The following is a 27,212-nucleotide window of genomic DNA, read 5'->3' on the forward strand; positions in this document are numbered from 1 at the left end:
TCTTTCTACTCTGATATGCAGAGGATAGAGGGAGGAAGTCACATAACTGGTGACTGACACAGGCAAAGATTTTGGTAATAATTTATAATTTAATTTCTGTTGGAGTCTCAGCACTGCTTAACAGTCTCTTTTGCATTCTCCAAAATGGTGATTCTAAACTTTTACCATGTGCTTCATCTCCCATCTTCTGCAGGACCTTCACTGTCCTGGTTGGTCTTCCTTTAAAAAGAAAATGAATCTATAGGCAGAAATTTCTTTTATATTCTTTTCTTCTGTTTCTAAGCTTCATCCTGACACTGCTCATCCATCCCCTGCCTCTTCCCCCTAACTTTAGATGGAGGGAAGGTACTCTTATTTTCTGAGGCCAAAATCAGTAACATCCCATCCCTTTCACTGTGCTCCTGGCTGTTGGTTCATCAGTCATTCCATTTTTCATCTAAAGCGTCAATCTCTGTGGCTTTTTCCCTTCCACTTACCATGTTTAACTCTTCTGTCCTAAAACAGAATCAAAGAGCCACCGAACCAACGCAACATACAGATAAGCGTTTTTCCTCATTTTTTTTTTTTTTTACCTTATTCTAAAATAGGTACCATTCAATATGTCTCTTCACCTTAAAGTTCAGACTTGTTGAAAGAACAGTACCCATCTCTTGGTGCTAACTGGTCAACTTCCATTTACTTCTTTTCAGTGTCTGTATTTTCTGCTGTCATACTATGGAAGCTGCTTCATCGGTGGTCCTCCTAAATTCTCAGTCTAATGGTGTACTTCTAGTTTTGATTGTACTTGACATCTCTGTAGAATCTGACACAATGGCCTCTCATAGCATAGTGAAATTTTTTTCTGGATTCATTATTCCCTGCTGGTTTCTTCTATTTCTTTCCTTCTTCCTCCTTATTGTTGAAACTTATTCCTTCTTTTATGTTTTCTCTGCTTTTGTTAATGGTATCATCACTCACCTAGTCTTCTAAACTAGAAACTCAAGAACCATCCTCACTTCCTCCCTCATTTTTCTTTTACACTTCTTCTTTAAGTTCCCCAAGTGAGTATTTGTTCTGCCCTATCTGTATCTGACTTTTTTTTTTAAACCCCCATTATTAAATGGCTTGATCTCAGCATTTCTCTCTCAGGCTATTTAAACAGCTTTCAGTCTTGCCTCCATAATGTCATTATTTTCCTACTAGATCATTGTACAGGTTATCTAGTGCTGTATAACAAATTAACCCTAAAACATGGCAACCTAACCCAACATACATTTATAATTTCACAGTTTCTGTGGGCCAGGAATCTGGGAGTGTCTTAGCTGGGTGGTTCTGACTCAGGATCTCTCAGGTCGAATGGTTGCTCAGGCTACAGTCATTTGAAAGCTTTACTGGAGTTGGAGAACTGGCTTCCAAGCTCTCTCACATGGTTGTTTGCAGACCTCAGTTTCATGCTGGCTGTGGACTGAAGATCTTAGTTTCTTACTACACGAACCCCTTCATGGGATGCCAGCATGTCTCACAACATGGTATCTGACTTCTAAAGCACATAGTAAGTGCTCAACACATTGAGTTATTGTTAGCATTCCTATGATTACTAGACAGTACTGCATCAACAGGAACATGGTATGTGTCTTATATATTATTGTTTCTATGTCAAGCAATTTCTGCAGGTATCTTACACCTATTAGATATGCATAGGTCTTATATATCTTTTTATTGTTAATACCCTGATTGGAGTTTAGCCTGTCATATTTATAAACGGTTGCTAATGGCAGAGACAAAAGTTAGTGACTTTTTACACATTTCTAATTTGTTTTCTATTTGTACATTAAATTATCTTATTAATTCTAATTATTTTTGTTTACCTTTATTTTTTAGTTTATGAATATATCACCAGGAAATAATGTTAACTTTTATGTCCTTTTTAACAATTATTGCTATGCTGAGAACTATAAGAACTTAGTGTTGAAATTTATTGCATGCATTTCAATAAATATTTAAATTATCACAAATTTTTATTTCATTGTCAACATATTTAATATTTTAAAATTAGTATATTTAAATACTAAATGAGTCTTTTATTGCTGGGTCAACCCTTCTTGGTTATGGAAGATTATTCTTTTAATTTACTACCAGATTTAAATGGATGAATTTATTCAGAATTTTTACATCTATATTTATAAGCAAGGTTAGCTGTGTTGTATGTGCACACACACGTGTGTGAAATGTTCATTATGGCATGGCGGTGAAGGTGGGGCTGAAGAGTAGATATGTGTGTGTTTATTTTGACAGGCTGTGTGAACTTCATAAAATGAATGGGGGTGGCTGCTCATTTATTTCTATGATTTGAAACAGTTTATATAACATGGGGATTATCTGTTCCCTTAAAATTTGAAAGATTTCACTGGGAAAACCATCTGGTTCAAATAATTTCTTGGAGGCAATTCTCTGACTCTTGTCTCAGCTTCCTTCATGTTTACTATTCTATTTCAGGTTACTAGTTATTCTGGAGTCAGTTTTGGCAATGCATCCATGTCACTAAGATTTTAAAGCATCCACTTCATGAAGATTTTAAAGTTTACTAACATAGATCTCAGATAGTATTTTAAATAATAATTCTTTTTCATATTGTTTGTATATCCTCTTTGTCTCTAATTTTGTTCATGTTTGCCTCAATCTTTTTAATCTGGAGGTTTGTTCTAAACTTTTTATTTGGACAGTTTTACGTTTATAGAAAAATTATGAATATGGTGCAGAGATTTCTCCTATATTCCCACCCCCAGTTTCCCTTATTATGAACATATGACATTAGTATAGTTCATTTGTTTCAATTAGTGAACCAATATTGATACATTCGGATTCCTGTAACTTTTACTTAATGTCCATTTTTTTGTTCCAGAATCCCATCCAGGACACCACATTACATTTAGTCCTCATGTCTCCTTAGTCTGCTCTTGGCTATGACACTTTCTTTGAGTTTTCTTATTTTTGATGACCTTGACAGTTTCGAGGAGTACTGATCAGGTATTTTGTAGAATGTCCAGCAGTTGGAATTTACCTCATGCTTTTCTCATGACTAGATTTAGAGTATGTGTTTTTGGGAGGAGAAGCATGGAGTTAACGGGGTCATTTTCATTATATTACATCATATTATTACTATGACATTGTTATTGATGTTAATTTTGATCACCTGGCTGAGGAAATATTTGTAAGATTTTTCCACTGTAAAGTGACCCTATTTTCCCCTCCTTTTCCACATTGTACTCTTTGGAAAGAAATTACTATGCACAGCCCCGGCTTAAGGAGTGGTGCTGGGAAAACTGGCTAACCATATGAAAAGGGATAAAACTGGGTTTCTCCCTCTTACCATATACAGAAATCAACTCAAGATGGATTAAAGATGTAAATGTAACACCCCAAACTATAAAAATTCTAGAAGATAACCTAGGAAATACTCTTCTGGATATCAGCCTAGGCAAAGATTTTATGACTAAATTCTCAAAAGTAATTGCAGCATAAACAAAAATTAAAAATTGGAACTTAATTAAAATAAAGAGCTTCTGTATGGGGGAGGGACGGGGTGGGGAGATGGGAAGAGATAGCATGGGGAGAAATGACAGATACAGGTGAGGGGACAGAAGGCAGCAAACCACACTGCCATGTGTGTACCTATGCAACAATCTTGCATGTTCTTCACATGTACCCCAAAACCTAAAATGCAATTAAAAAAAATAAAAAATAAAAAAAAGACTGCATTTTAAACACACACACACACAAAGAAAATACTGATACAATAAACAGACAACCTATAAAATGAGAGAATAAACAGACAACCTATAAAATGAGAGAAGATATTTGCAAACTCTACCTCCAACCAAGGACTATTATGCAAAACCTGTAAGGAATTGACCAAGTCAAAAAAAAAAAAAAAAAAAAAGCCTCATTGAAAAATGGGCAAAGAACAGGAACAGACACTTCTCAAAAGAATCCAACAGGGGAACAAATATATGAAAAAATCCTTAACGTTACTAATCATCAGAGAATTGCAAAGCAAAACTACAATGAGATATCGTCTTACACAAGTCAGAATGACTATAACTAAAAAGTCAAGAAATAAGAGGCATTGCTGAGGCTGCAGCGCACAGGAAATGTTTATACGCTGCTGGTAGAAATGCAAGTTAGTTCAGCCATTGTGGAAAGGAGTTTGGAGATTTCTCAAATAACTAAGAATATAACTACCATTCAACCCAGCAATCCCATTACTGGGTGTATACCCAAAGGGAAATAAATTGTTCTACCAAAAAGACACCTGCATACGTATGTTCATCGCAGCACTATTCATAATAGCAAAGACATAGAACCAACCTAGATGCCCATCAGTGGTGGATTTCATAAGGAAAATTGGTTTATATATACCATGGAATATTATGCAGCCATAAAAAAGAACAAAATCATGTCCTTTCTGGCAACACAGATGCAGCTGGAGGCTATTATCTTACATGAATTAACACCAAAACAAAACTAAATATTGCATATTCTCATTTATAAGTGAGAGCTAAACCCTGGGTATACATGGACATAAACATGGGAACAATAGACACCAGGGACTCCATAAGGAGGGCTGGAGAGACAGGGGCAGGGGTTGAAAAATTTCCTATTGAGTACTATGTTTACTGTCTGGGTGATGGGATCAATAGAAACCCAAACCTCAGCATCATGCATTATACCCTTGTAACAAATGTGCAATGTAACCCCTAGAATCTAAACTAAAAATAAAAATTAAAAAAATAATCAAAGCTTCATTGCTCTGAATTTGTTTCAGAACATAGCTTGATCTCTATAGCACACTCCTGTATGTGGTGTCATCATTTTTGTTATTTTCCACAAAATGTTAATATGTTTTTACTTCCTCATTGATCTAATAGGTATTTAGAAAATGATGATGGCTTTCTTTTGTTCTCCAGAATTTTGTATAAGTCCTATATTTTAGATATGAATATTGAGTCTCATCATATTGTGGTCATGGTTTTAATATTTTTAAACATAAATTTTATTGTGTATATTTAAGGTATACAACATGTTATGAGATACATATATATGTGTATATAAATATATATAGCAAAATGGTTACTATAGTGAAACAAATTAACATATCAGTCACTTCACATAGTTACCCATTTCCTCTCCCCGATACCCCATCATGGAAAGAGCAGCTATGATCTACTCATTTAGCAAAAATCCTGAATGTAATAGACTGTTACCAGTTATGGTCCTTGAGTACATTAGATCTTTATGTACTTAAAGTACATAAAGTACATTAGATCTTTAGACATGTTAGTCCTACATATCTGCTACTTTTTTTATCCTTTGACCTACATTGTTCCATTTCCTCCCAGTGTTCGCTCCCCAGGTAATCATTGTTTTATTCTCTGTATATTTGACTTTTTTTTTTGATTCCACATATTCATGCAATTTTTGCTTCTGTGTCTGGCTTATTTCACTTAGTATAATTTCCTCTAGGTCACCCATGTTGTGGCAAATGGCAGGATCTCCTTTTTAAAGGTTGAATATTCGTGTGTGTGTGTGTGTGTGTGTGTGTGTGTGTGTGTGTGTGTGTATTACTGTTGCTTTATCTATTCGTCTGCCAATGGACACCTGGTTTACCAGTTATCATATCTTGGCTGTTGTGAAGAATGATGCCATAAGCGTGAGAGTGCAAATGTCTTTATGAGGTGGTGATTTCATTTTCTTTGGGAATTTCTTTCTTTTCATTTTCTTTTCCAGAAGAGGAATTACTGGGTCATATGGTAGTTCTTCCTATTTTTAATTTCTTCAGAAACCTACATACTGTTTTCATAATGGCTCCACCAATCTATATTCCCTCAAACAATATACAAGGGTTTCCTTTTCTCCATACCCTTACAATACTTGTTATCTCTTGTCTTTTTGATAATAGCTTTCCTAACAAGGTATTATCTCATAGTAGTGTTGATTTATGTTTCCCTGATGATTAGTGATGTGAAGCACCTTTTCATATTGTTGGTCATCTTTATGTTTTCTTTGAAAAAATATCTATCCACTTTGCCCGTTTTTAATCAGGCTGCGTTTTCTTGCTGTTGAGTTGTATGAGATCTTTATAAATTTTGAATATTAGCACCTTATCAGATGTATAATTTGCAGATGTTTTTACCAACCTGTAGGTTGTCTTTTCCTTTTATTGATTGTTTCCTTTGCTATGCAGAAGTTTCTTAGTTTGATGTAGTCCCATTTATTGATTTTTGCTTTTGTATTCTGAACTTTTGGTGTCATACCCAAGAAATCATTGCCCAGGCAAATATTAACACACTTTCCTTCTATGATTTCTTCTAGGAGTTTTATAGTTTCAGATTTTATGTTTAGGTCTTTTATTAATTTTGAGTTGATTTTTGTGTATAGTGTAAGATAAGATCCAATTTCATACTTTTGGACATGGAAATCCACTTTTCCCAGCACCATTTATTGAAGAGACTACCTTTTCCCCATTGTGTCTTCTTGGGCCTTTGTTAAAACTTAGCTGGCTCTACATGTTTGGATTCATTTCTGGGATTTCTATTCTGTTCTGCTGGTCTATGTGTCTGTTTTTATGCCAGTATTAATACTGTTTTGATTACATTACTAATACTAATTTGATTACCTTTCTGTGTGATGCCTACAAGTTTTGTTTTTCTTAGAATTGCTTTGGGCATTTGGGGTCTTTTGTAGTTCCATATGAATTTTAGGATTTCTATTGCTATGAAAAATATTACTGGGATTTTGATAGGGATTGCTTTGGGTAATATGGACATTGTCACAATATTAAATCTTTTGATCCATGAACATGGAATATCCTTCCATTTATTTATGTCCTCTTGAATCTCTTTCACCAATGTCTTATAGTTTTTAGTGTCCACGTCTTTTACCTCCTTGGTTTAATTTAAGTACTTTATTTGATTTTTTTGATGCTATCCTAAATGAGATTGTTTTCTTGATTTTTGTAGGCTAGGTTGTTTGTTTGTAGAAATTCCACAGATTTTTATACGTTGATTTTGTATTCTATAACTTTTCTGAATTTATTTATTAGTTTGAATAGGTTTTTTGGGTGGAATCTTTTAGGTTTTCACATACAGAATTATGTGATCTGCAAATAGAGATAATTTTACTTCTTTCTTTCTGATCTGGATACCTATTATTTATTTTTCTTGTCAAATTGCTCTTGCTAGTGCTTCCAGTACTATGTTGAATAGAAGTGGTGAGAGTGGGCATGCCTATCTTGTACTAGATCTTAGAGGAAACGCTTTCAGTTTTCCCCCATTGGTTGTGATGTTAACTGTGAACTTTCTATAAATGGCCTTTATTATGTTGAGGGAATTTTATTCTATATCTAAACTCTTGGGAGAAGAAAGGATGTTGAACTTTGTCAAATGCTTTTTCTGCATCAATTGAAATGATCATGTGGTTTTTGTCTTTCAATCTTTTAATGTTATTTATGCATCACATTGATTGGTTTACATTTGTTAAAGCACCTTTACCTGCTAGGGATAAATTCCACTTGATCATGATGTGTAGTCTTTTTGATGTATTATTGAATTTGGTTTGGTAATACTGTATTGAGGATTTTTACATGAATGTTCATCGGAGATACTGGCCTGTAATTTTCTTTTTTGTGTGGAGTCTTTGTGTGGCTCAGGTGTCAAGGTGATACTGGCCTCATAAAATGTGTTAGAAAGTATTCTCTCTAGCCCTGTTTTTTATTTTTTGGAAGAGTTTAACAAGTATTGGTATTAATTCTTCTTTGACAGCTTGGTGGAATTCAGCCATGAAACCGTCTGTTCCTGAGGTTTTCTTTGCAGGGAGGTTTTTAATTACTACTTCAATCTCTGTGTTTATTGTAGATCTGTTCAGGCTTTCTGTTTCTTCCTGATTCAATATTGATAGCTTATATTTTTCTAGGAATTTGTCCATTTCCTCTAGGTTATCAAATTTGTTGACACAGTTATTTGTAATGGTCCCTTTTGATCCTTTTTATTTCTTAGGTGTCTGTTGTAATTTCTTTGTTTTCATTTCTGATTTTAGATATTTGAGTCTTCTGTTTTTTCTTAGTCTAACTTTTGTTGATTTTGTTTGATTTTTCAAAAAAGAAAAAACAGTTCAGCTTTATTGATTTTTTTCCCCCTGTGGCTTTTCTCTCCTCTATTTGATTATTTGTGTTCTGATCTTTATTATTTTCTTCCTTCTGCTAACTTCGGGTTTTGTTTGTTCTTTTTCTAGTTCCTTGAAGCATAGTGTCAGGCTACTTGAGATCTTTCTTCTTTTATAATGTAGGCATTTATTGCTATAAACTTTCCTTTTAGAACTGTTTTTAATATTTTGAATTTGTTGAAATTTTCTTTATGGTCCAATAGAGAAGTTCTCAATTGTAGGAGACATTTGGATGTGTGTATTTTCAGTTGTCATAAGGATGTGCTGCAGGGGAATATAGGGAACTACTGGAATTTATGCGCTATGCCAGGGGCCAGGTTTGCTGAAGGTCAGGAATTGCATAAAGAAGCTCCACACAAAGAATTGCTTTGCCTGTAATATGACTAATACCACCAATGAAAAAATTCACCCAATATATGATTAACTTTTATAAGTGTTTCATGGACACTTGAAATAAAGACTATTTCTCTCTGTGGAGAATAAACCTTGAAATATAGGAAATGCCCTTATTACTTGTCTACTTGATTTTCATTCATCTTAGAGAGTTCTGTTAAGATCTTTCAATGTAATCGTGCTTTTGTTGGTTTCTAAAAACTGATTGGAGTCCTTCAGTGTAGCAGAAAATGCATATTATTTGTGAAACCAAAAAAGAAAACCCTGAGGAAAGAGTATACTAACATGAAGTGACAAGAAGATGATTTGAAAAAGCAGCTGAGTAAGATGTGAAAAGAGTACAAGGAAAAATGTGCTTATTGGAGTAACGAGCATAATTAAGACTGCAGGAGAATCAAGGCAGTGAAGGACGCTCCACAATGTGAAGGAATAAATAGATGAGGAGATGACGAAGTAAGTGGTAAGTGTGGAGTCAGGAGTGGGAATTCCAGCTAACCATTATAGAAATTTATGAGAATTAAACCAGTATAACTGTTACAGAAACAACGATCAAAGGAAACTTTCACGATTTAAAAAATATTACATATGCACTATTAATGATAAAAGACTAATACCCATATGTATACAGGCAAGAATTCTGAACCATGGGAAGGCCCTAATTAGAATAATCCAGGCCCAAATTAGAATAATCTTATTTTATCTATAAAAATGGAAGATGAAATCAGATTTCTTTTTTGCAATAAAGGAAAAATATAGTAACTAGGGACTCTATATTGCTTCTGTTATTGTGGTGTGAAGACAACAAAGACATTCTTAGATATGGTAGAGTGGATAATTCACTGCTAATGTTGTTTTTGAAATAAATTTACTTGAAGCCATCTTCTAGCTAATCAGCAGATGAATCACAGTGTAAAATCCAGGATTAGATAAGTTGCTATATAAAGGAATTAGCTGTGAGCATTATAACCAGCCAAACAGAGAGGTGAACAGAAGGAAATGTATGTTTATAAATCCAAGAATTACTCTACACTAGAAGATAAGAATAAAACGACAGGTAGGCCTAAAAGCCTAGATTATATTAACAGAGGGTGAAAAGTGTGAGAAAAAGCTGAGGGTAAGTAAAACAATTCTAAATCCCTTGTATTACTTTAAAGAAGGGGCAGAAAACCGTTTTTTGTTCTTGACTTTCTTAATATAGAAAAAATATGTTTACATCACTTAGTCTTCAAATTAAAGTACAAACCTTCCAAATAGTTGTATGCAGTTTAGAGAAAGGAGAAGAAGAAAAGAAAATGAGCACTAAAACAAATGAAGAAAGGGAGGGAAGGAGGAAGAAAGAATGGAAGGAAGGAAGAAGGGAAGGAGGGAAGGAGGGAAGGAGGGAAGGAGGGAAGCCCAAACAGGAAAACCATCAGGGTCCAACAAGAAAAGGACTAACATGTCTAGTGATGTACATGTTAGGTGAGGCAGAGCGTATGCTTTTAAGCTAGCCTATTAAAATATACACTCTCACATTGTTTTTGTTACAATCCCTCCCTATTTCATTCAGTTTCCCACTTCTTCCCCCTTTATTTTTATAATCCCATCCTCTTGTCTTTTCACATTCGTCACTTCTTTCCTGTGATTTACTCTAGTTTCACAGATGCCATATATTTTGATATATTGAGGATGCCAACAAGAATTTTATGGTTTTTGTAAGTATTTTCAAAAGGTCTGCTGTCCCATTGATTACCAGGATGCTGTTTCATTTATTTTTTTCCTTCTGCGTTTTCTCATCCTCAAATGTGGTAAAATCTATCCACATCTGCCATTTGCCAACAGAGCAAGGCACATCTGCCTTGAGTCTGCTCATCATCCATCTGGATACTGGTAAAATTGTGATTATAAATCTCTAGTTGCAGGGTAGGTTGCTACACCCAGCTGCCGTTTCAATTTCAAGTGTCTAGCTGACATTCAGTACTGAGACTCTGCTATACTGGCTGGGATTTTGATACCTATAACTGATGTAGTTCTGGGGACAAGCCTTTCAGGGCTCTTAGCATCATATCTCTGTCTCCACTGTAAGGATCTGCTTGCAGGAGTACATCTTCCCTGCTCATTCTGCCTCCTTTCTGTCTAGTTGTTTTCTAGGAGTTGCAGCCTCTGCATAGATGTAGAAAGAAACATGACAGCAGTTGGGTCACAGCATTTGAACTGCCTCAAGAACCACTATTGTTGCTCAAGGAGATTGGGACTCTGGTTTCTGGCTGATTTTTTCCTTTTATCTCTGAGTCAAGGGGCTGCCTTCTATCTAGACCTGAGCACCCCTGCTCTGTTTCGGTAGGCAAAGCTTGCATGGCCACTGATTGCTTTTATCTTTCCCTTTCTGTCATTTGTGTTGGTTGGTATCAGTTGCTTCCAGATTCTGGCAATAGATAACAGTAGGTCCTTGAATGACAATGTTTTATTCAACATCATGGTATTTTTATTTTTATTTTTATTTTTTAGAGACAGGATCTCACTTTGTTTCCCAGGTTGGAATGCAGTGGTATGATCACTGCTTACTGCCACCTTGAATTCCTGGGCTCAAGGGATCCTCCCACCTCAGCCTCCTGAGTCGCTGAAGCTACAGGTGCATGCCACCATGCCCGGCTTATCTTTTAATTTTCTGTTGAGATGGGTCTTGCCATCTTGCCTAGGCTGGTCTTAAACTCTTGGGCTCAAGAGATTCCTCTTGGCCTCCCAAAGTACGGGGATTACAGTTAATGAATTACATTGAACCACACTGGGCTCAATGTCATTTTACTATAACTTGATGAGAAAAAACATTGATTCCCAGCTAGGGCCACTGTCTGTGTGGAGTTTGTATGTCTTCCCCATGTCTGCATGGGTTTTCTCCAGACACTCTGGTTTCCTCTCCATCTCAAAGATACGCACGTGAGGTTATCTACGTGGTTCCACTGTGAGTGAGCATGGATGTATCTGAGTGCACCCTGCCATAAGATGGCATCCTGTTCAGGGTGGGTTTCTACCTGGCACTCTAAGCTGCCAAGATAGACTCTGGCCACCTGACACACTGAATTGGAATAAGCTGGTAAACAATTTTCAGACTTACTTTTATTAATTTTTCTTAAAGTGTACTTACGGCCCACATTTATGTCAGTGTTTAATATTCCGAGTGTTTTGGTCTTTATTTAGAAGTTTAATAAGGTGACAGGGTACCGTGGCTCATGCTTGTAATCCCAGCAGTTTGGGAGGCCTAGGCAGGCGGATCACCTGAGGTCAGTTAAGTTCAAGACCAGCCTGGCCAACAGGGTGAAAACCCATCTCTATTACAGAGATACGAAAAATAAGCTGGGCATCATGGCAGGTACCTGTAACCCAGCTACTTGGGAGGCTGAGGCAGGAGAATCGCTTGAACCTGAGAGGTGGAGGGTGCAGTGCGCCAAGATCACACCCCTGCACTCCAGCCTGAGTAACAAGAGCGAAACTCTGTCTCAAAAAGAAAAAAAAAAAAGAGATTTAATAATGTTTTTGTGACCAGAAATGTGCCGTAGGAACTTATTTCTTATTTATATTAATTAGACTGGGGTAAAGTTGATTTTGTTATATGTTATTTTGCTTAAAATTGCTGTTTTCAAGAATCTACATCTGACATTAAGAGAGGATTTACTATACTTGTGTAGGGTGTCTAAAAATTATACAGCATAATTCAGTATTCAGAAATGAGGCTCTTTTTCCCTTTCTGTTTCTCCCTGCCTTTTCCGGGGTGATGTCTGGGCTTGGGAGGACGCTTTGTAGCATCATGGCCCGGGGATGGGGGTGTGTGCATCTGGTCCTTGCTGTTCTCTCAGAGGCGTCCTGTCCTGGATGGTCTGTGGATATGGGAAGCCAGCCAGGGTGTCTGCAGATTTGTAGCTGGTCCCATTTAGCCTTTGTCATCTGCCAGCAGATGCTGATGATGTATGTTGTCCCTGCCACATCCTCTCTGGTGGGAGGCTCTTTGCTACCCTCTCTCCTTCAAGCCACAGGCCAGCCAGCCATGGGGAATTGTGTGTGTGTGTGTGTATGTGTCTGTGTGTGTGTGTGTGTGTGTGTGTGTGTGTGTGTGTGTGACTGGGTGTAGGGGGAGAAGGGAGAGAGAGACAGAGAGAGAGAGACCACTTCAGGCCCTGTCTCCCTGTCAGCATGCCACACTGCCTTTGCCGCTCTGCAGCTGTCATGGGTGGATGGAGATGTGTGCCTGCGTGCGGGGTCTCCCCTCAGTTCCAGGTGTACAGTGAGGAACAGCTCACTCTGCTCTGGGTTTCTTAATCCTCTTCAGCAAGTTCTCTATGCAGCTCTAGGATTTCACCTCCAGGAGCTGTGCCGGGGAGTAGCTTAACACTGTATCACTTGTGTCTACTCCAAACTCATCCCTTTTGCTGGTTTCTAGGTCTTCTAGGTCCTTATCTGGGATGGGCTTTCGTTTCTTCCTTGGGTGGCAGGAAACAACTTAAATCACAACCTGCAATCTTCCTCTTTCATGACTCAAATAAAAAACTGTGCTCAATCATCAAAGTTTTGGCTCTAAAGGGAGATTTTTTTTTCCTTCTCACATAAATGTTTGTAGTGAGGTGAGGAACTTAAAAACTTTTCTTACTAACTTTTAATTTTGATATAACTTCAGATTTACAGTCATAGGAAAAGTAGAAAGAATTCTCAAATACTTGTTATCCAGAGTCTCCGAATGTTAACATTTTACCACATTCTCTTTTTTTTCTCTCTCTCTCCACACAAGGGCACACATATATACACATACATGCACAATTATAAATATAAATCAGGAAAGGATTATTATCCAGTTATTTATAGGCTTTATTCAGACTTTGCCAACTCTCCCACTAATATCCTTTATAGCAAAAGAAAAATCGCAGGATGTGTATTACATTGTCGTCATATATTTTACTCTTTGTGTTTTATGACATAGGCATTTTTGAAGAGAGTCTGCCTATTATTTTGTAGCATGTCCTCCAGTTTGGGTTGGTTTGTTTTTGCTCAATTAGGTTCAGGTTATGTGTTTTTGGCAGGAACTCCACGGAAGTGATAGTGTCTGAATGAATCAGATCAGGAAGTGCATGATGGTGATTGTCCCGGTACTCACAATGTCAGCTTTTACCACATTAGATTAATATGGTGTCTACCAGGTTTTTCCATGGTAAAGTTATTATTTTTCTTTTGGAAATAATAAATTGTCCTGTGAAGAGATAGATACTTTGAGGCTATTATCCTTTTATTCCTCAAACTGTCACCCACTAGTTTTATAATTTATTGATGATACTTACCTGAGTCAATTATTATGATGATTACTAAATGGTTACTTCCGTAATTTCTTCTACATTAATTGTTTTTGAAAAAGAAGGAAGAACTTTCTAAAGTGAGACTTTTGGAATTCAGAAAATTCTTTTTTTCCCCCCTGAAGAGTTAAGCTCTTAGAATTGAATGCCCAACTTTTTTTTATTTTTTATTTTTCTGAGACAGAATCTCACTCTGTTGCCCAGGCTGGAGGCTGGAGTGCAGTGGCTCCATCTCAGCTCACTGCAACTTCTGCCTCCCAGGTTCAAGTGATTCTCCTGCCTCAGCCTCCAGAGTAGCTGGGACTACAGGCACATGCCATGATGCCTGGTTAATATTTTTTTCTATTTTTAGTAGAGATGGGTTTCACTGTATTAGCCAGGATGGTCTTGATCTCCTGACCTTGTGATCCCCCTGCCTCGGCCTCCCAAAGTACTGGGATTACAGGTGTGAGCCACCGCGCCTGGCCAGAGTGCTCAACTTTTGAAACCGTTGTCTTTTAAACTCAAGACTGATCAATGGCACCTTTGTTCTAGGTTGTACCCATCTCTCTCTGAGGCAGTGAATACCACTGGGATGATGGGCAAAGAGCCGCAGGGTCACAAGAGTAATTTCACATTCTTCTCACCACCTGCGTGACACTGGCCTCAGATAGTCGCTGATCACCTGCGAAGGTTTTCAGTATTGTGTATTTTCATATTTTTATGTCTTTACAGGTGTTTAAATATAAAATTAAGTGAAACTGTTATAAGGAATTATGGGATAGAAAATAAATATATTACCACTTCAAGAATATGATGTGAATGTAACTTAAACTATAATAAAATGTTGCCAAATTGCTGACTTGATGAGCCTAATGAATATTGAAGACCCTCTAATAATAGTGGCTGCACCAAAAAAAAATTAAAGTTCAAAAACAATTGTTTTCTAAGTAGTTTACCCCTCTCTCCTCAGGCTTACACCACAAATTTGCTTGATTAACTCATCAAAGATTGTGCAAAGACTAACACTGTAATGTCAGCCCATGTTCATAATTCATTATTATGAATTCCAAATTAGGGAATTGGAATTGATAAATTAGTTTTTACGTAGTTTTGTGTTTTGAATTTGGTGATTGTTGAGGGTGAATGTATCTTCTGCCTGCTTCCTTTGTTTGTATCATCTCATAGAGGGTGTTAGAACTTGGTTTGCTTGCTGGGAGAGGTGGTGGATCCTGTAATATCCTCAAGACTTCCCACGTTTTCTGAGGCATAACCGTTTCTGTGCCACAACCTGGCAGATTCTCTCATCTTAGGGTATAGAGACACACTTTTAATAATATGTCTATGTTAGCAGCATCTTGCAAATATACAGTGTCTGAATTAGCTAATAGGAAAACATAAAAATAAACTGCCTTGAAACAAACAAGTTGAAAAACGCAATGTCCTATTTTCTTTATGGAGGTGTCAAAAAATACATCAGAAAAGAAGAAAGTTAACTGCTAAGAGTCTCCCAAGTTCTCTCTCACATTCTTGTATCTTAATGACTGATCACATATTTGAAGTCTCTACCTTGGAGACCTAAAATAAAAAGAAAACCACAATTATAGTTTCTCAGTCTGCATATTCTCTGTATTATGAATATCAAGATTTGGGTACATTATCTCTGGAGAGTTAATGTGATGTTTTAGTACACTCTTACACATTCGTTTTGTGCTTAAGTTCTAGGGAAATACTGTTTAACTATCTTAGCTTCTATAGTTTGTTTCATTGGCTCTTGTATACAAAGATGTCATTTCTACTTGGAGGTGACATTGACATTGTTTTAAGAAATTTGTATGTGTGGAGGGGATTGAGGAACACTGGAGAGAATATTAAATATTATCTTTTTAAAGCCACTTTGTAGACAATTTCTTATTTATTTTGTGAGCATTGAACAAGTGATTTTTTAAATCAACAGGTCCTTCTCATGAGGATGAAGACAACTTTTTCTCAGTGTTTCATACTCAAATCCCTCCAGAAGAATATGAAAAGCAGATGCAGAAAGTCAGTAAAGGTATGTTTTAATTCGTGTGATTATACATATTTTCACAAGGGAATACTAGCTGTTTACCGAAATAGTCATAAATGAAATGAGTTCATGTAATTTAATCCAGAGGTGAGTGGAAGCACATAGGGTTCCAGATGACACAAGGTTGGTCATTGTTGCAGCTTGTTGTTCAGAGTTGGTTATACCATTCTCTCTACTTTTGGATGCTTGAAATTTTGTATGATAATAAAGAGTTAAAAAAAAAAAAGCTGGCTGCAAGTAATGAAAACGTGGCTTAAGCAAAAACAAATCTGTGAAAAGAATTTTGGTGGGAGGCAGCTTGCTTTGGTTCCCAAGAGCATATGCTGTGGTCAGACCTTCAGAGTTTGGCTCAATTCTGCAATCCTAGAGAAGAGCCTGTGTGATCCAGCTGGGTCAGGGGCCTACCCATCGCTCAACTAACTTGTTCAACCCAGCAAGGTTTGGGGTCACTCTAGGAACATGGCAGCTATGTCACTACCAGACTGGAGAGAAGAGGACAGTTCAGTGAAGACAGTTTTGGTCAGATAACCCGTTGTTTTTTCCTTACTATTTATTAGAAATGTATTTTAAAGAAACTATATGAGAAGTGTAAACATGGCTGCATTCACTTTGTGTTTTTTAAATGTTGTATTATTAAGAGTATATGAAACTTCAACTGAATAAACAAACCTCATATTTCAACTAAAGAGGCTGCATACAACTTGAATTATTATGGAAAGAAGCGTTACATTTTGTGTCTAAGGTGGCCATGCACCAGAAAAGTCACTCATACTTTAACTATTGGTAGCTGATTTAAAAAATAATGATGTGATTGTTAAAAAATGAAACCCCAGGTATAAAGCATAGATTTATTTGCCTATAAGCTTATATAACTTAAATTTGAATAACTCAAAGCTACTTTTGTTTGAAAAGAATTTAAATCAGGAGATCTTACTCTTTCCCTCATTCTTGCTAGCTGTTTTCATCAAAAATTTTTTAAATGGTTATATCTGTATTGACTCTTTGGTAACTGGCTATAAACACACCAATTGACTAGCTCCCTTAACCCTTTTTATTCAGGTAACCTCCCTTACAAAATTACAAAATTAACAAAATGTACAAAATTAATTTTTTTGTAAACTTTGCCTGGATTGAGCTCATGACTGGTGGTTTTTTTTTTTTTTTTTTTGTGAGACGGAGTTTCACTCTTGTTACCCAGGCTGGAGTGCAATGGCGCGATCTCGGCTCACCGCATCCTCCGCCTCCTGGGCTCAGGCAATTCTCCTGCCTCAGCCTCCTGAGTAGCTGGGATTACAGGCACGCGCCACCATGCCCAGCTAATTTTTTGTATTTTTTAGTAGAGACGGGGTTTCACCATGTTGACCAGGATGGTCTTGATCTCTTGACCTCGTGGTCCACCCGCCTCAGCCTTCCAAAGTGCTAGGATTACAGGCTTGAGCCACCGCGCCCGGCTGTGACTGTTTTTTTTTTATTTTTTGGACTTTAATGTGGAAATGCATCCTGTTTCGTAGGGCAAACTGCATGTGCTATTGAAGGAGATGCTCCTTCTTCATGCTTATTTTCAGAGCTTTAATGAAAGGTTCATATGGTCTTGTTTTAAAATCTTTTAATGTGACACAGAGAAAACAAGATATTTTATAAAGGGAATATGAATCCACAAGTAGTATTATTTTTTATTATTTTTTTATTGCATTTTAGGTTTTGGGGTACATGTGAAGAACATGCAAGATTGTTGCACAGGTATACACATGGCAGTGTGATTTGCTGCCTTTCTCCCCTTCACCTATGTTATTCTTATTTTAAACACTCAGGATATGAATATCTCAGACTTTCACTCAAACCTCTTCTGAAAGGTTGAGGAAAATTGGCTAACTCGGATGGGCTTTAGGGGTTTGTGCAGTTGGGAGCCAGGACATGGGACACTAACTCCCAGACCTTGCTCGAAAGGCAGGTTAAACAAGATGCACTGGTCAGAAAGGGTAATGGTAAATTAATAGAAGAGTAGGGATGACCTAGTCTTTAGGGAAATTTTTGTTTTGTATCAAGACTGAAATAAAATATATAGTTTAAAGTTTCCCTAACATCAGTGATTTCTTCTTCACATGTCTGTCTTGAAGTTCTTTTCATATTCCCCATCATTCTCATGGAGTCAACCGGAACAAGTTTGATACATGATAATGAATAACAGAAGAAGTTTTATGAGAACTTAATTCAAAGTTATTGTAGCACGTTTATCTTTTTAAGACTAGATCTCCATTATATATTAGGTCTCTGGATCTGGAATTTAGAAGTTAGTTCTTCTGTGTGGGTTTTATTTCTTACATATTTTAATACATGCTTGAAGTGAACTTTTAGCATAATTGACACTTTTAATTATGAAAAAATTTTGGACTTTTTAAATACTAGATTTTACCTGTGATGTGGAAAGAAATGAATCATTGATCAAAGGAGGAAAGAAACCTTTCTCAAATACAGAAAAGATTGAGCTCAGGGGCAAACACAACCGGGATTTTATTAAGAGAAACATTGAGGTATGTACTTAGAAATGTAGAAGCCAGAATTTGGGGCAAAATGAGTTGAAAAAATGGCAGTAGTTTTGTTCAGTGTCTTTAAATATTTTTTCAACCATCATAAATGTATATATGATTGAATTAGTAGATAATATTGAATGAAAACTTTTATAAACCAGTACTTCATTATTTCTGTGTTCAATCCATTACATCCTGTCCTATCCTATCTCTTTTTCAAAATGCTAGCTGTAACTAGCATTTGTTTCACTCTCCAGAAATAGTCTGTTTCCTGCAATTTGCAAAACATTTATTTAGATAATAGCTTTGGACAATGTTTCTCAGATTTTAAATTGCATATTAGTAAAATTTTTTTTTTTTTAAGTAATGAGACTGATTTTATAGTTAATACGTTTAGAACTTTGAATGGAAAATGTGCCTGGCAGAGCAGCAGGGCTGGGCTGGAGAAGCCTTCTGGTTGTCTGCCTCTTTGCTGAGCCTTTCCACAGCTGGTCACTGGCCTTGATTAGCTTCTGCTTCAAGCACCCATCTTTGGTCTTATAGGCCTTGCAGCCTGACTTGGTTTGTCGTTAAGGCAGACTTAGACTAAACAAGGGCACAAAGATTCCTGGGTTAGACCAGAATGCTCATTAATTAATTTACAACAGGAAATATAGTGAGGACGACAGAAGCTCTGCTCACCCTTTGAGCAGCGGCACTAGAAAACCACCTGGGCGAGTGGGGAGTATTGACAAGGGAGAGCTGAGTAATTCCTCACACTTCAAGCCTGATCCTTTCCCCACAATTGGCACATCATTTCAGGCAGACTGGATTTGTGGAGCAGCCTGCCACTGCTGGGACTGGCCTCGGGGACTGTCGATTCTTGTGCTCCACATTCATATGATCTTCTTCAGGAAACCTTCTCCATCTTGATCTGCCTCTATCTTTGCACTGGTCCCTTGTATGTTTATTTACTGTTCAATTTTCAAGAGCAATAGAGCTTCTCCCTTACCTGGGTTCTTGCTGACACAGATAGCAGCTCTACCGTAGATTTCTCTTTCTCCTTTTTAACAATAGTAATTGAATATTTAAATTCCTCATATGATAGTCTTGAAATTTAAAAGCAGTTTCATTTAGGGAATAAGTGCCCCAAAGAAAGTAGCAAGAAGATTTCTTCCAAATGTCTCAGCAAGTATGTTTTTGCATTTATATTTGTTATCTATAATAGGTTTGAAAACTGCTCATATTATTTTTTTAATAAAATGTCTGTTGGAATGGTTAACAGGAGGGCCTGCTTATAGGGATGATATCTTTGAATATTAGAGAATGGCGCTTTACAAACATTTTGACCTAAATAAAATTACATAGCAAATGTAAAATGCCTAATCTCACAGATTTTCTCTTTTTGTATCTGTATTGTAGAATTCTCAGGTCCCATTTTTATTTTCCTGAACTATGAATTTCTTTGAGTATATAATGTTTTCCATTAATAAATTCTGTAGTTGGCCAAGGAATCAAGAAACCCAGTGGTTATGATTGACAGAGAGAAGAAAAGGCTGATTGAGCTTTTGAAGGACTTGGATGATAAAGATTCTGGGCTCTCCAGTTCTGAGGTAGGTAAACTCTGATAGTCAGGGAACTCTACACTTCTTAATTTTGATTTTATAAAGTCATATTATTGACCCAGCAGCACAATTTACAATAATTTTTCAGATACTGAGACATTCTTCTCTGACTTTAAAAAAATCCTGTTTTACTAACACAGGAACAGATAATAACATCCTGCATGTTCTCACTTTAAGTGGGAACTAAATGATGAGAACACATGGACTCGTAGAGGGAAGCAACACACAAGGGGCCTGTTAGAGAGAAGAGGCTGGGAGGAGGGAGAAGGTCAGGAACAATGACTAATGGGTGCTGGGCTTAATGCCTGGGTGACAGAATCATCTGTACAGCAAACCCCCATGACACAGATTTACCTGTATAACAAACCTGCACATGTACCTTGGAACTTAAAATACAAGTTGAAAATTTTTTTTTAAAATCCTGTTTTGTACCATTATTTTTATCGAAGTTTTCAAATTTATTCTTGGTCAATTCATTACTGACTTTCGAAGGATGATTTTATGTCATGCTAAGTAAGAGTGATTATACATTGGTTATCACAGTAACTTCTGCTTGTGCTTTGATATGCTTATTACTGATGACATATGAAGGTATTTTTCTGTCTCTTTTTTTTTTTTTGAGACGGAGTTTCGCTCTTGTTACCCAGGCTGGAGTGCAATGGCGCGATCTCGGCTCACCGCAACCTCCGCCTCCTGGGTTCAGGCAATTCTCCTGCCTCAGCCTCCTGAGTAGCTGGGATTACAGGCACGTGCCACCATGCCCAGCTAATTTTTTGTATCTTTAGTAGAGACGGGGTTTCACCATGTTGACCAGGATGGTCTTGATCTCTTGACCTCATAATCCACCCGCCTTGGCCTCCCAACGTGCTGGGATTACAGGCTTGAGACACCGCGCCCGGCCTGTCTCTTTTTCTTATTGTCCCTAAACCTGGTTTTATGGTATTTCAGTGTCGTCTTCAGTAATCCTAAAGAATTCCATTCCATTCCTGCCCAGTTAACCTTGAGCAGCCAGTTTCCTGGAGAGTCCTGGGGTTAACAGGAGGGCCTGCTCATGTGAAAGTCCGGGGTTGGGGGAAAGAGATTGAACTGAAAGAGGGGAACAGCATGTAATGGGGGTGGAGTGGGGCGAACACAGGTATTTATAGGGCCTGGGAAGGTCACCTAAAGAGTGCTGTGGCCCAGTGTTTGCACTTGTTTATATTCCTAAGCTTGAGGAATATTCTTTGCTTCCATGAAGAAATATACTCTCCTGCATTCCTTGAATCACTTAGCCCTAGCGTCTATTCCCCTGTGTGTAATAAGGATGTGATGGAGTGAATGCTGCTGGCGCCCTGCCCGTATCCCCTTTCCCTGACACCTGTCTGTGCATCCATGCCCCAGCCCTGTGCTAAAGGTGCATAGCTGTTCCCTTGCCTGGAGAATTTCCCTGAGCCAAATGGGAATCAAACAGCCCAGGATATCACTCCTTCCCCACCCCAGACCCCTTACCTAGAGGTGGGATTAGCTCTATGGTGTAAAGTGTCCTCCAGGGCTTCATCAGGGATTAGACTGAAGCTGGTCTTCAGCTGAGACCACATCCTAGCTTGTCTCTGTGTCCTTGCCCTAGCCTGTGTTCCTCATGTTCCTGCTCCCAAAGGCACTCTCCCAGTGAACTACTCAAACGAGAATCCTTGTCTTAGTTTCCACAGTGAGGGACACAGAGATTCAGACGGTAGTTTTTTTGGCTGTGGGTCCAAAAGCAGTGCATGTGCAGTGATCCCTGTGGCCAAGAAGGGAGGATGTGCCCGTTCAACGGGAGTTAACACTCAGCATCCACTGGTGGCTACTCCATGGAAATCCCAGACCAGGGCTGCCTGGATCTTCCAGTTTTTTAAGAGAAACTAGAAATTCAGATTTTTAAATGGGAAACATTAAACTTACAAAATGTTCACAACTGCTCATATTTAAAAAAAGGTCTGTGTGGGCAAACAAAATATCCTACTTTCCACCAAAAATCAAAAACTTATCTGCAGAATATCACATATAATAATCCTCTACATAATCCTGCCTGAGACAGTGAGGTCCCAGTGGGGGCTGTGTCTAGGAACAGATGAAGGTTTTGCTATGCCTGGGGCTGATGAAATAAGGGAAAGGGGTGGCGAGGGAAACTGCTAATGCCCACATAATTCTGAGATATTTTAGCTTCGCTGACTCATGGTACAGTCATGTGCCACATAATGATGTTTTGGTCAACATGCATATATGACAGTGGTCCCATAAGATAATATTGGAGCTGAAAAATTCCTATCACCTGTGACACTGTACCTCTATAGTTTAGAGTGTGCTCCTTGTACTTATATATAAAAAAGTTAATTGTAAAACAGCTTTAGGCAGGTCTTTCAGGAGGAATTTCAGAAGACAGCATGGTTATCATAGGAGATGACAGCTCCATGCTTGTTACTGCCCTTGAAGACCTTCCAGTGGGACAAGATATGGAGTGGATGATAGTGATGCTGATGATCCTGACCCTGTGTAGGCCTAGGCTAATTGTGTCTTAATTTTTCACAAAATTTTAGATATAGAAAAAGAAAATTTTAAAATAGGAAAAAGCTTATAAAGAAAGAAACTATTTTTATACAGCTGTATCCTATGTTTGTGTTTTAAGCTGTTATTATAAGAGAATGAAAAAGTTAAACAAATATAAAAGTAAAAAAGTTATAGTAAACTAAGATTCATTTCTTATTCAATAAAGAAGAATAATTTAAAATAAATTGAGTGTACTCTAAGTGTAGAGTGTTTATAAAGTCTATGGTAGCAGCCAGTAATGTCCTAGGCATTCCCAGCCACTCACCACTTACCCACTGACTCACCAGAGCAACTTCCAGCCCTGCAGGTTCCACTCATGGTGAGTGCCCCATACAGGTGTGCCATTAGCAAAAAAAATTTTTTTTTGAGATGGAGTTTTGCTCTTGTTGCACAGGCTGGAGCGCAATGGTGTGATCTGGGCTCACTGCAACCTCCGCCTCCCAGGTTCAAGCAATTCTCCTGCCTCAGCCTCCCGAGTAGCTAGGATTACAGACATGCTAATTTTGTAGTTTTAGTAGAGACAGGGTTTCACCGTGTTGGCCAGGTTGGTCTCAAACTCCTGACCTCAGGTAATCTGCCTGCCTCGGCTGCCCTAAGTGCTGGGATTACAGGCGTGAGCCACTGCGCCCAGCCTTAAAAAGATTTTTATACTATATTTTTATTGTACCTTTTCTATATTTTAATATGTTTAGATTCACAAATACTTCCCATTGTGTTACAGTCATCTACAACACAGTAACTACAAAATACGCTGTGTGGGTTTCTAGCCTAGGAGCAATAGGCTTTGCAATGTGGCCATGGTGTGTGGTACATTCTACCGTCGAGGTTTGTATAAGTACATCCTGTGGTTTTTATGCAGTGACTGAATTGCCTAATGATACATTTCTTAGAACATATCCCTGTCATTAAGTAACACATAACTATAATTTGTCTACTTTATTAACAAAAGCTTAGATAACCGTAAGAATTAAGGGATCTGGGTTTCATTCTGGTTTTGTTATTAATTGTGAAATTGTGTAAACTGCTACCATGGTCTTGCTGGGCATCAAACTATGGCATGCTAGATTTTCTTTATACAGTCTAGGAATGCTTTCGTAATGACTTTTTGTTAATAATATTGCCTTTTGCATATTATTTTTGTTAGTATGTAGGTCTCATCTTTCTATTTTAAGCTCATCTCAATCATTTTAGTTTTAGATCTTTTATAAGTACTGTGTAGCTGGGCTTTGCTGTTGCTTTTGTGTTTTCATCTTTGTTTCTTCATCCTTCATCTTTTGTTATTATCAATATGAGGCTAGTTAGGTTACTCATCTTCATTATGACCACATACTTTTTGAATTGTTTCCTGACATCAAATTGTAGGTTTTATTTATCATATTTGTTTTTGTTTATCTCCCTTTCCTCTTGTGGTCTGGAAATTTAATATCTTGTTTCTGATCTGATACGGTTAACCTTCAAGTTTTAAAAATACATTAAAATGAAGATTTTCTTTTCAACTTTAATAATTAGTTTCTAAAGTTTCATATTTTAACAAGATTGGATCTTTGGTGTACTTTTATTTCCCTGAGTTTCATTTTCTTTCCTCCAGAATATATTGAGATCATCTGGAATTTTAGTTGTAGAATATTATACTTTTTTTTTTTTTGAGACGGAGTTTCGCTCTTGTTGCCCAGGCTGGAGTGCAATGGTGCATTCTCGGCTCACCGCAACCTCCGCCTCCTGGGTTCAAGCAATTCTCCTGTTTCAGCCTCCCAAGTAGCTGGGATTACAGGCATGTGCCACCACATCCAGCTAATTTTTTGCATTTTTAGTAGAGACGGGGTTTCACCATGTTGGCCAAGATGGTCTCAATCTCTTGACCTCGTGATCCACCCTCCTTGGCCTCCCAAAGGAATATTATACTTTTTAATCTTTACCTTTAAAAACGCTGTGCTTCTTGTGTGTCAGAAATCTTTATCAACAAAATTTAGCCAAAATTTTTAGCCACATCATTAACAGCGTATTTGGACCCAACAAATTATTTATTTTTATAAATCATTCCTTGAATTATTTTTCTGGAACTTATTTTATTTTTTATTAATTTTTTAATTGCATTTTGGGTTTTGGGGTACATGTGAAGAACATGCAAGATTGTTACATAGGTACACACATGGCAGTGTGATTTGCTGCCTTCCTCCTCATCACCTATATCTTGGCGTTTCTCCCCATGCTATCTCTCCCCAACTCCCCATCCCCTGCTGTCCCTCCCCTATCTCCCCACAACAGACCCCAGTGTGTAGTGCTCGCCTCCCTATGTCCATGTGTTCTCATTGTTCAACACCCGTCTATGAGTGAGAACATGCAGTGTTTGATTTTCTGTTCTGTGTCAGTTTGCTGAGAATGATGGTTTCCAGGTTCATCCATGTCCCTACAAAGGATACAAACTCATCATTTTTTATGGCTGCATAATATTCCATGGTGTATATGTGCCACATTTTCCCTGTCCAGTCTATCATCAGTGGGCATTTGGGTTGTTTCCAGGTCTTTGCTATTGTAAACAGTGCTGCAGTGAACGTTCGTGTGCATGTGTCATTATAGTAGAATGATTTATAATCCTTTGGATATATACCCAGTAATGGGATTGCTGGGTCAAATGGAATTTCTATTTCTAGGTCCTTGAGGAATCACCACGCTGTCTTCCACAATGGTTGAACTAATTTACACTCTCACCAACAGTGTAAAAGTGTTCCTATTTCTCCACATCCTCTCCAGCATCTGTTGTCTCCTGATTTTTTAATGATCGCCATTCTAACTGGCGTGAGATGGTATCTCAAGGTAGTTTTGAGCTGGGCGCGGTGGCTCAAGCCTGTAATCCCAGCACTTTGGGAGGCTGAGGCGGGTGGATCACAAGGTCAAGAGATCAAGACCATCCTGGTCAACATGGTGAAACCCCATCTCTACTAAAAATACAAAAAATTAGCTGGGCATGGTGGCGTGTGCCTGTAATCTCAGCTACTCAGGAGGCTGAGGCAGGAGAATTGCCTGAACCCAGGAGGCGGAGATTGCGGTGAGCCGAGATCGCGCCATTGCACTCCAGCCTGGGTACCAAGAGTGAAACTCCGTCTCAAAAAAAAAAAAGGTAGTTTTGATTTGCATTTCTCTGATGACCAGTGACGATGAGCATTTTTTCATATGTTTGTTGGCCTCCTCTATGTCTTCTTTTGTAAAGTATCTGTTCATGTCCTTCGCCCATTTTTGAATGGGCTTGTTCGTTTTTTTCTTGTAGATCTGCTTTAGTTCTTTGTAAATTCTGGATATCAGCCCCTTGTCAGATGGGTAGACTGCAAAAATTTTTTCCCATTCTGTTGGTTGCCGATTCACTCTACTGACTGTTTCTTTTGCCGTGCAGAAGCTGTGGTGTTTGATTAGGTCCCATTTGTCTATTTTGGCTTTTGTTGCCAATGCTTTTGGTGTTTTGGTCATGAAGTCATTGCCTACACCTACGTCTTGAATGGTTTTGGCTAGATTTTCTTCTAGAGTTTTTATGGTGTTAGGTCTTATGATTAAGTCTTTAATACATCTGGAGTTAATTTTAGTGTAAGGTGTCAGGAAGGAATCCAGTTTCTGCTTTCTGCACATGGCTAGTCAGTATTCCCAACACCATTTATTAAACAGGGAATCCTTTCCCCATTGCTTGTTTTGTCAGGTTTCTCAAAGATCAGATGGTTGTAGATATGTCGTGTTGCCTCTAAGGCCTCTGTTCTGTTCCAGTGGTCTATATCTCTGTTTTGGTGCCAGTACCATGCTGTTTTGATTACTGTAGCCTTGTAGTATAGTTTGAAGTCTAGTAGTGTGATGCCTCCCACTTTGTTCATTTTGCTTAGAATTGACTTTGCTATGCGGGCTCTCTTTCAGTTCCATATGAAGTTTAAGGTGTTTTTTTTCCAGTTTTGTAAAGAAGGTTGTTGGTAGCTTGATGGGGATAGCGTTGAATCTGTAAATTACTTTGGGCAGTATGGCCATTTTCACGATGTTGATTCTTCCTAACTGTGAATATGGAATGTTTCACGTTCCGTTTGTGTCCTCTCTTATTTCATTGAGCAGTGGCTTGTAGTTCTCCTTGAAGAGGTCCTTTATGTTCCTTGTTAGTTGTATTCCTAGGTGTTTTATTCTCTTTGTGGCAATTGTGAATGGCAGTTTGTTCTTGATTTGGCTTCCTTTAAGTCTGTTGTTGGTGTATAGGAATGCTTGTGATTTTTGCACATTGATTTTGTATCCTGAGACTTTGCTGAAGTTGCTTATTAGTTTCAGGAGATTTTGGACTGAGACAGTGGGTTCTTCTAGATATACAGTCATGTTTTCTGCAAATAGAGACAATTTAACTTCCTCCTTTTCTATTTGAATACCCTTTATTTCTTTTTCTTGCCTGATTGCTCTGGCTAGAACTTCCAGTACTATATTGAATAGGAGTGGTGAGAGAGGGCATCCTTGTATAGTGCCAGATTTCAAAGGGAATGCTTCCAGCTTTTGCCCATTCAGTATGATATTGGCTGTTGGTTTGTCATAAATAGCTTTTATTATT

General features: G+C 37.8%; 1 protein-coding gene across 1 annotated transcript in view; it reads left to right on the top strand.

Moving 5' to 3' along the window:
- LOC101027687 (fibrous sheath-interacting protein 1) overlaps window positions 1-27,212 on the top strand; it is a 75,129-nt gene that overhangs the window by 36,981 nt on the left and 10,936 nt on the right. Inside the window, exons 7-10 of the mRNA XM_074389934.1 lie at window positions 15,844-15,939; window positions 17,653-17,694; window positions 18,361-18,485; window positions 19,964-20,074. Of these exons, the coding sequence (XP_074246035.1) occupies window positions 15,844-15,939; window positions 17,653-17,694; window positions 18,361-18,485; window positions 19,964-20,074 (374 nt within the window). The remainder of the gene's footprint in view (window positions 1-15,843; window positions 15,940-17,652; window positions 17,695-18,360; window positions 18,486-19,963; window positions 20,075-27,212) is intronic.

The sequence above is a fragment of the Saimiri boliviensis genome, chromosome 2 (assembly GCF_048565385.1).
Source record: "Saimiri boliviensis isolate mSaiBol1 chromosome 2, mSaiBol1.pri, whole genome shotgun sequence".
NCBI lineage: Eukaryota > Metazoa > Chordata > Mammalia > Primates > Cebidae > Saimiri > Saimiri boliviensis.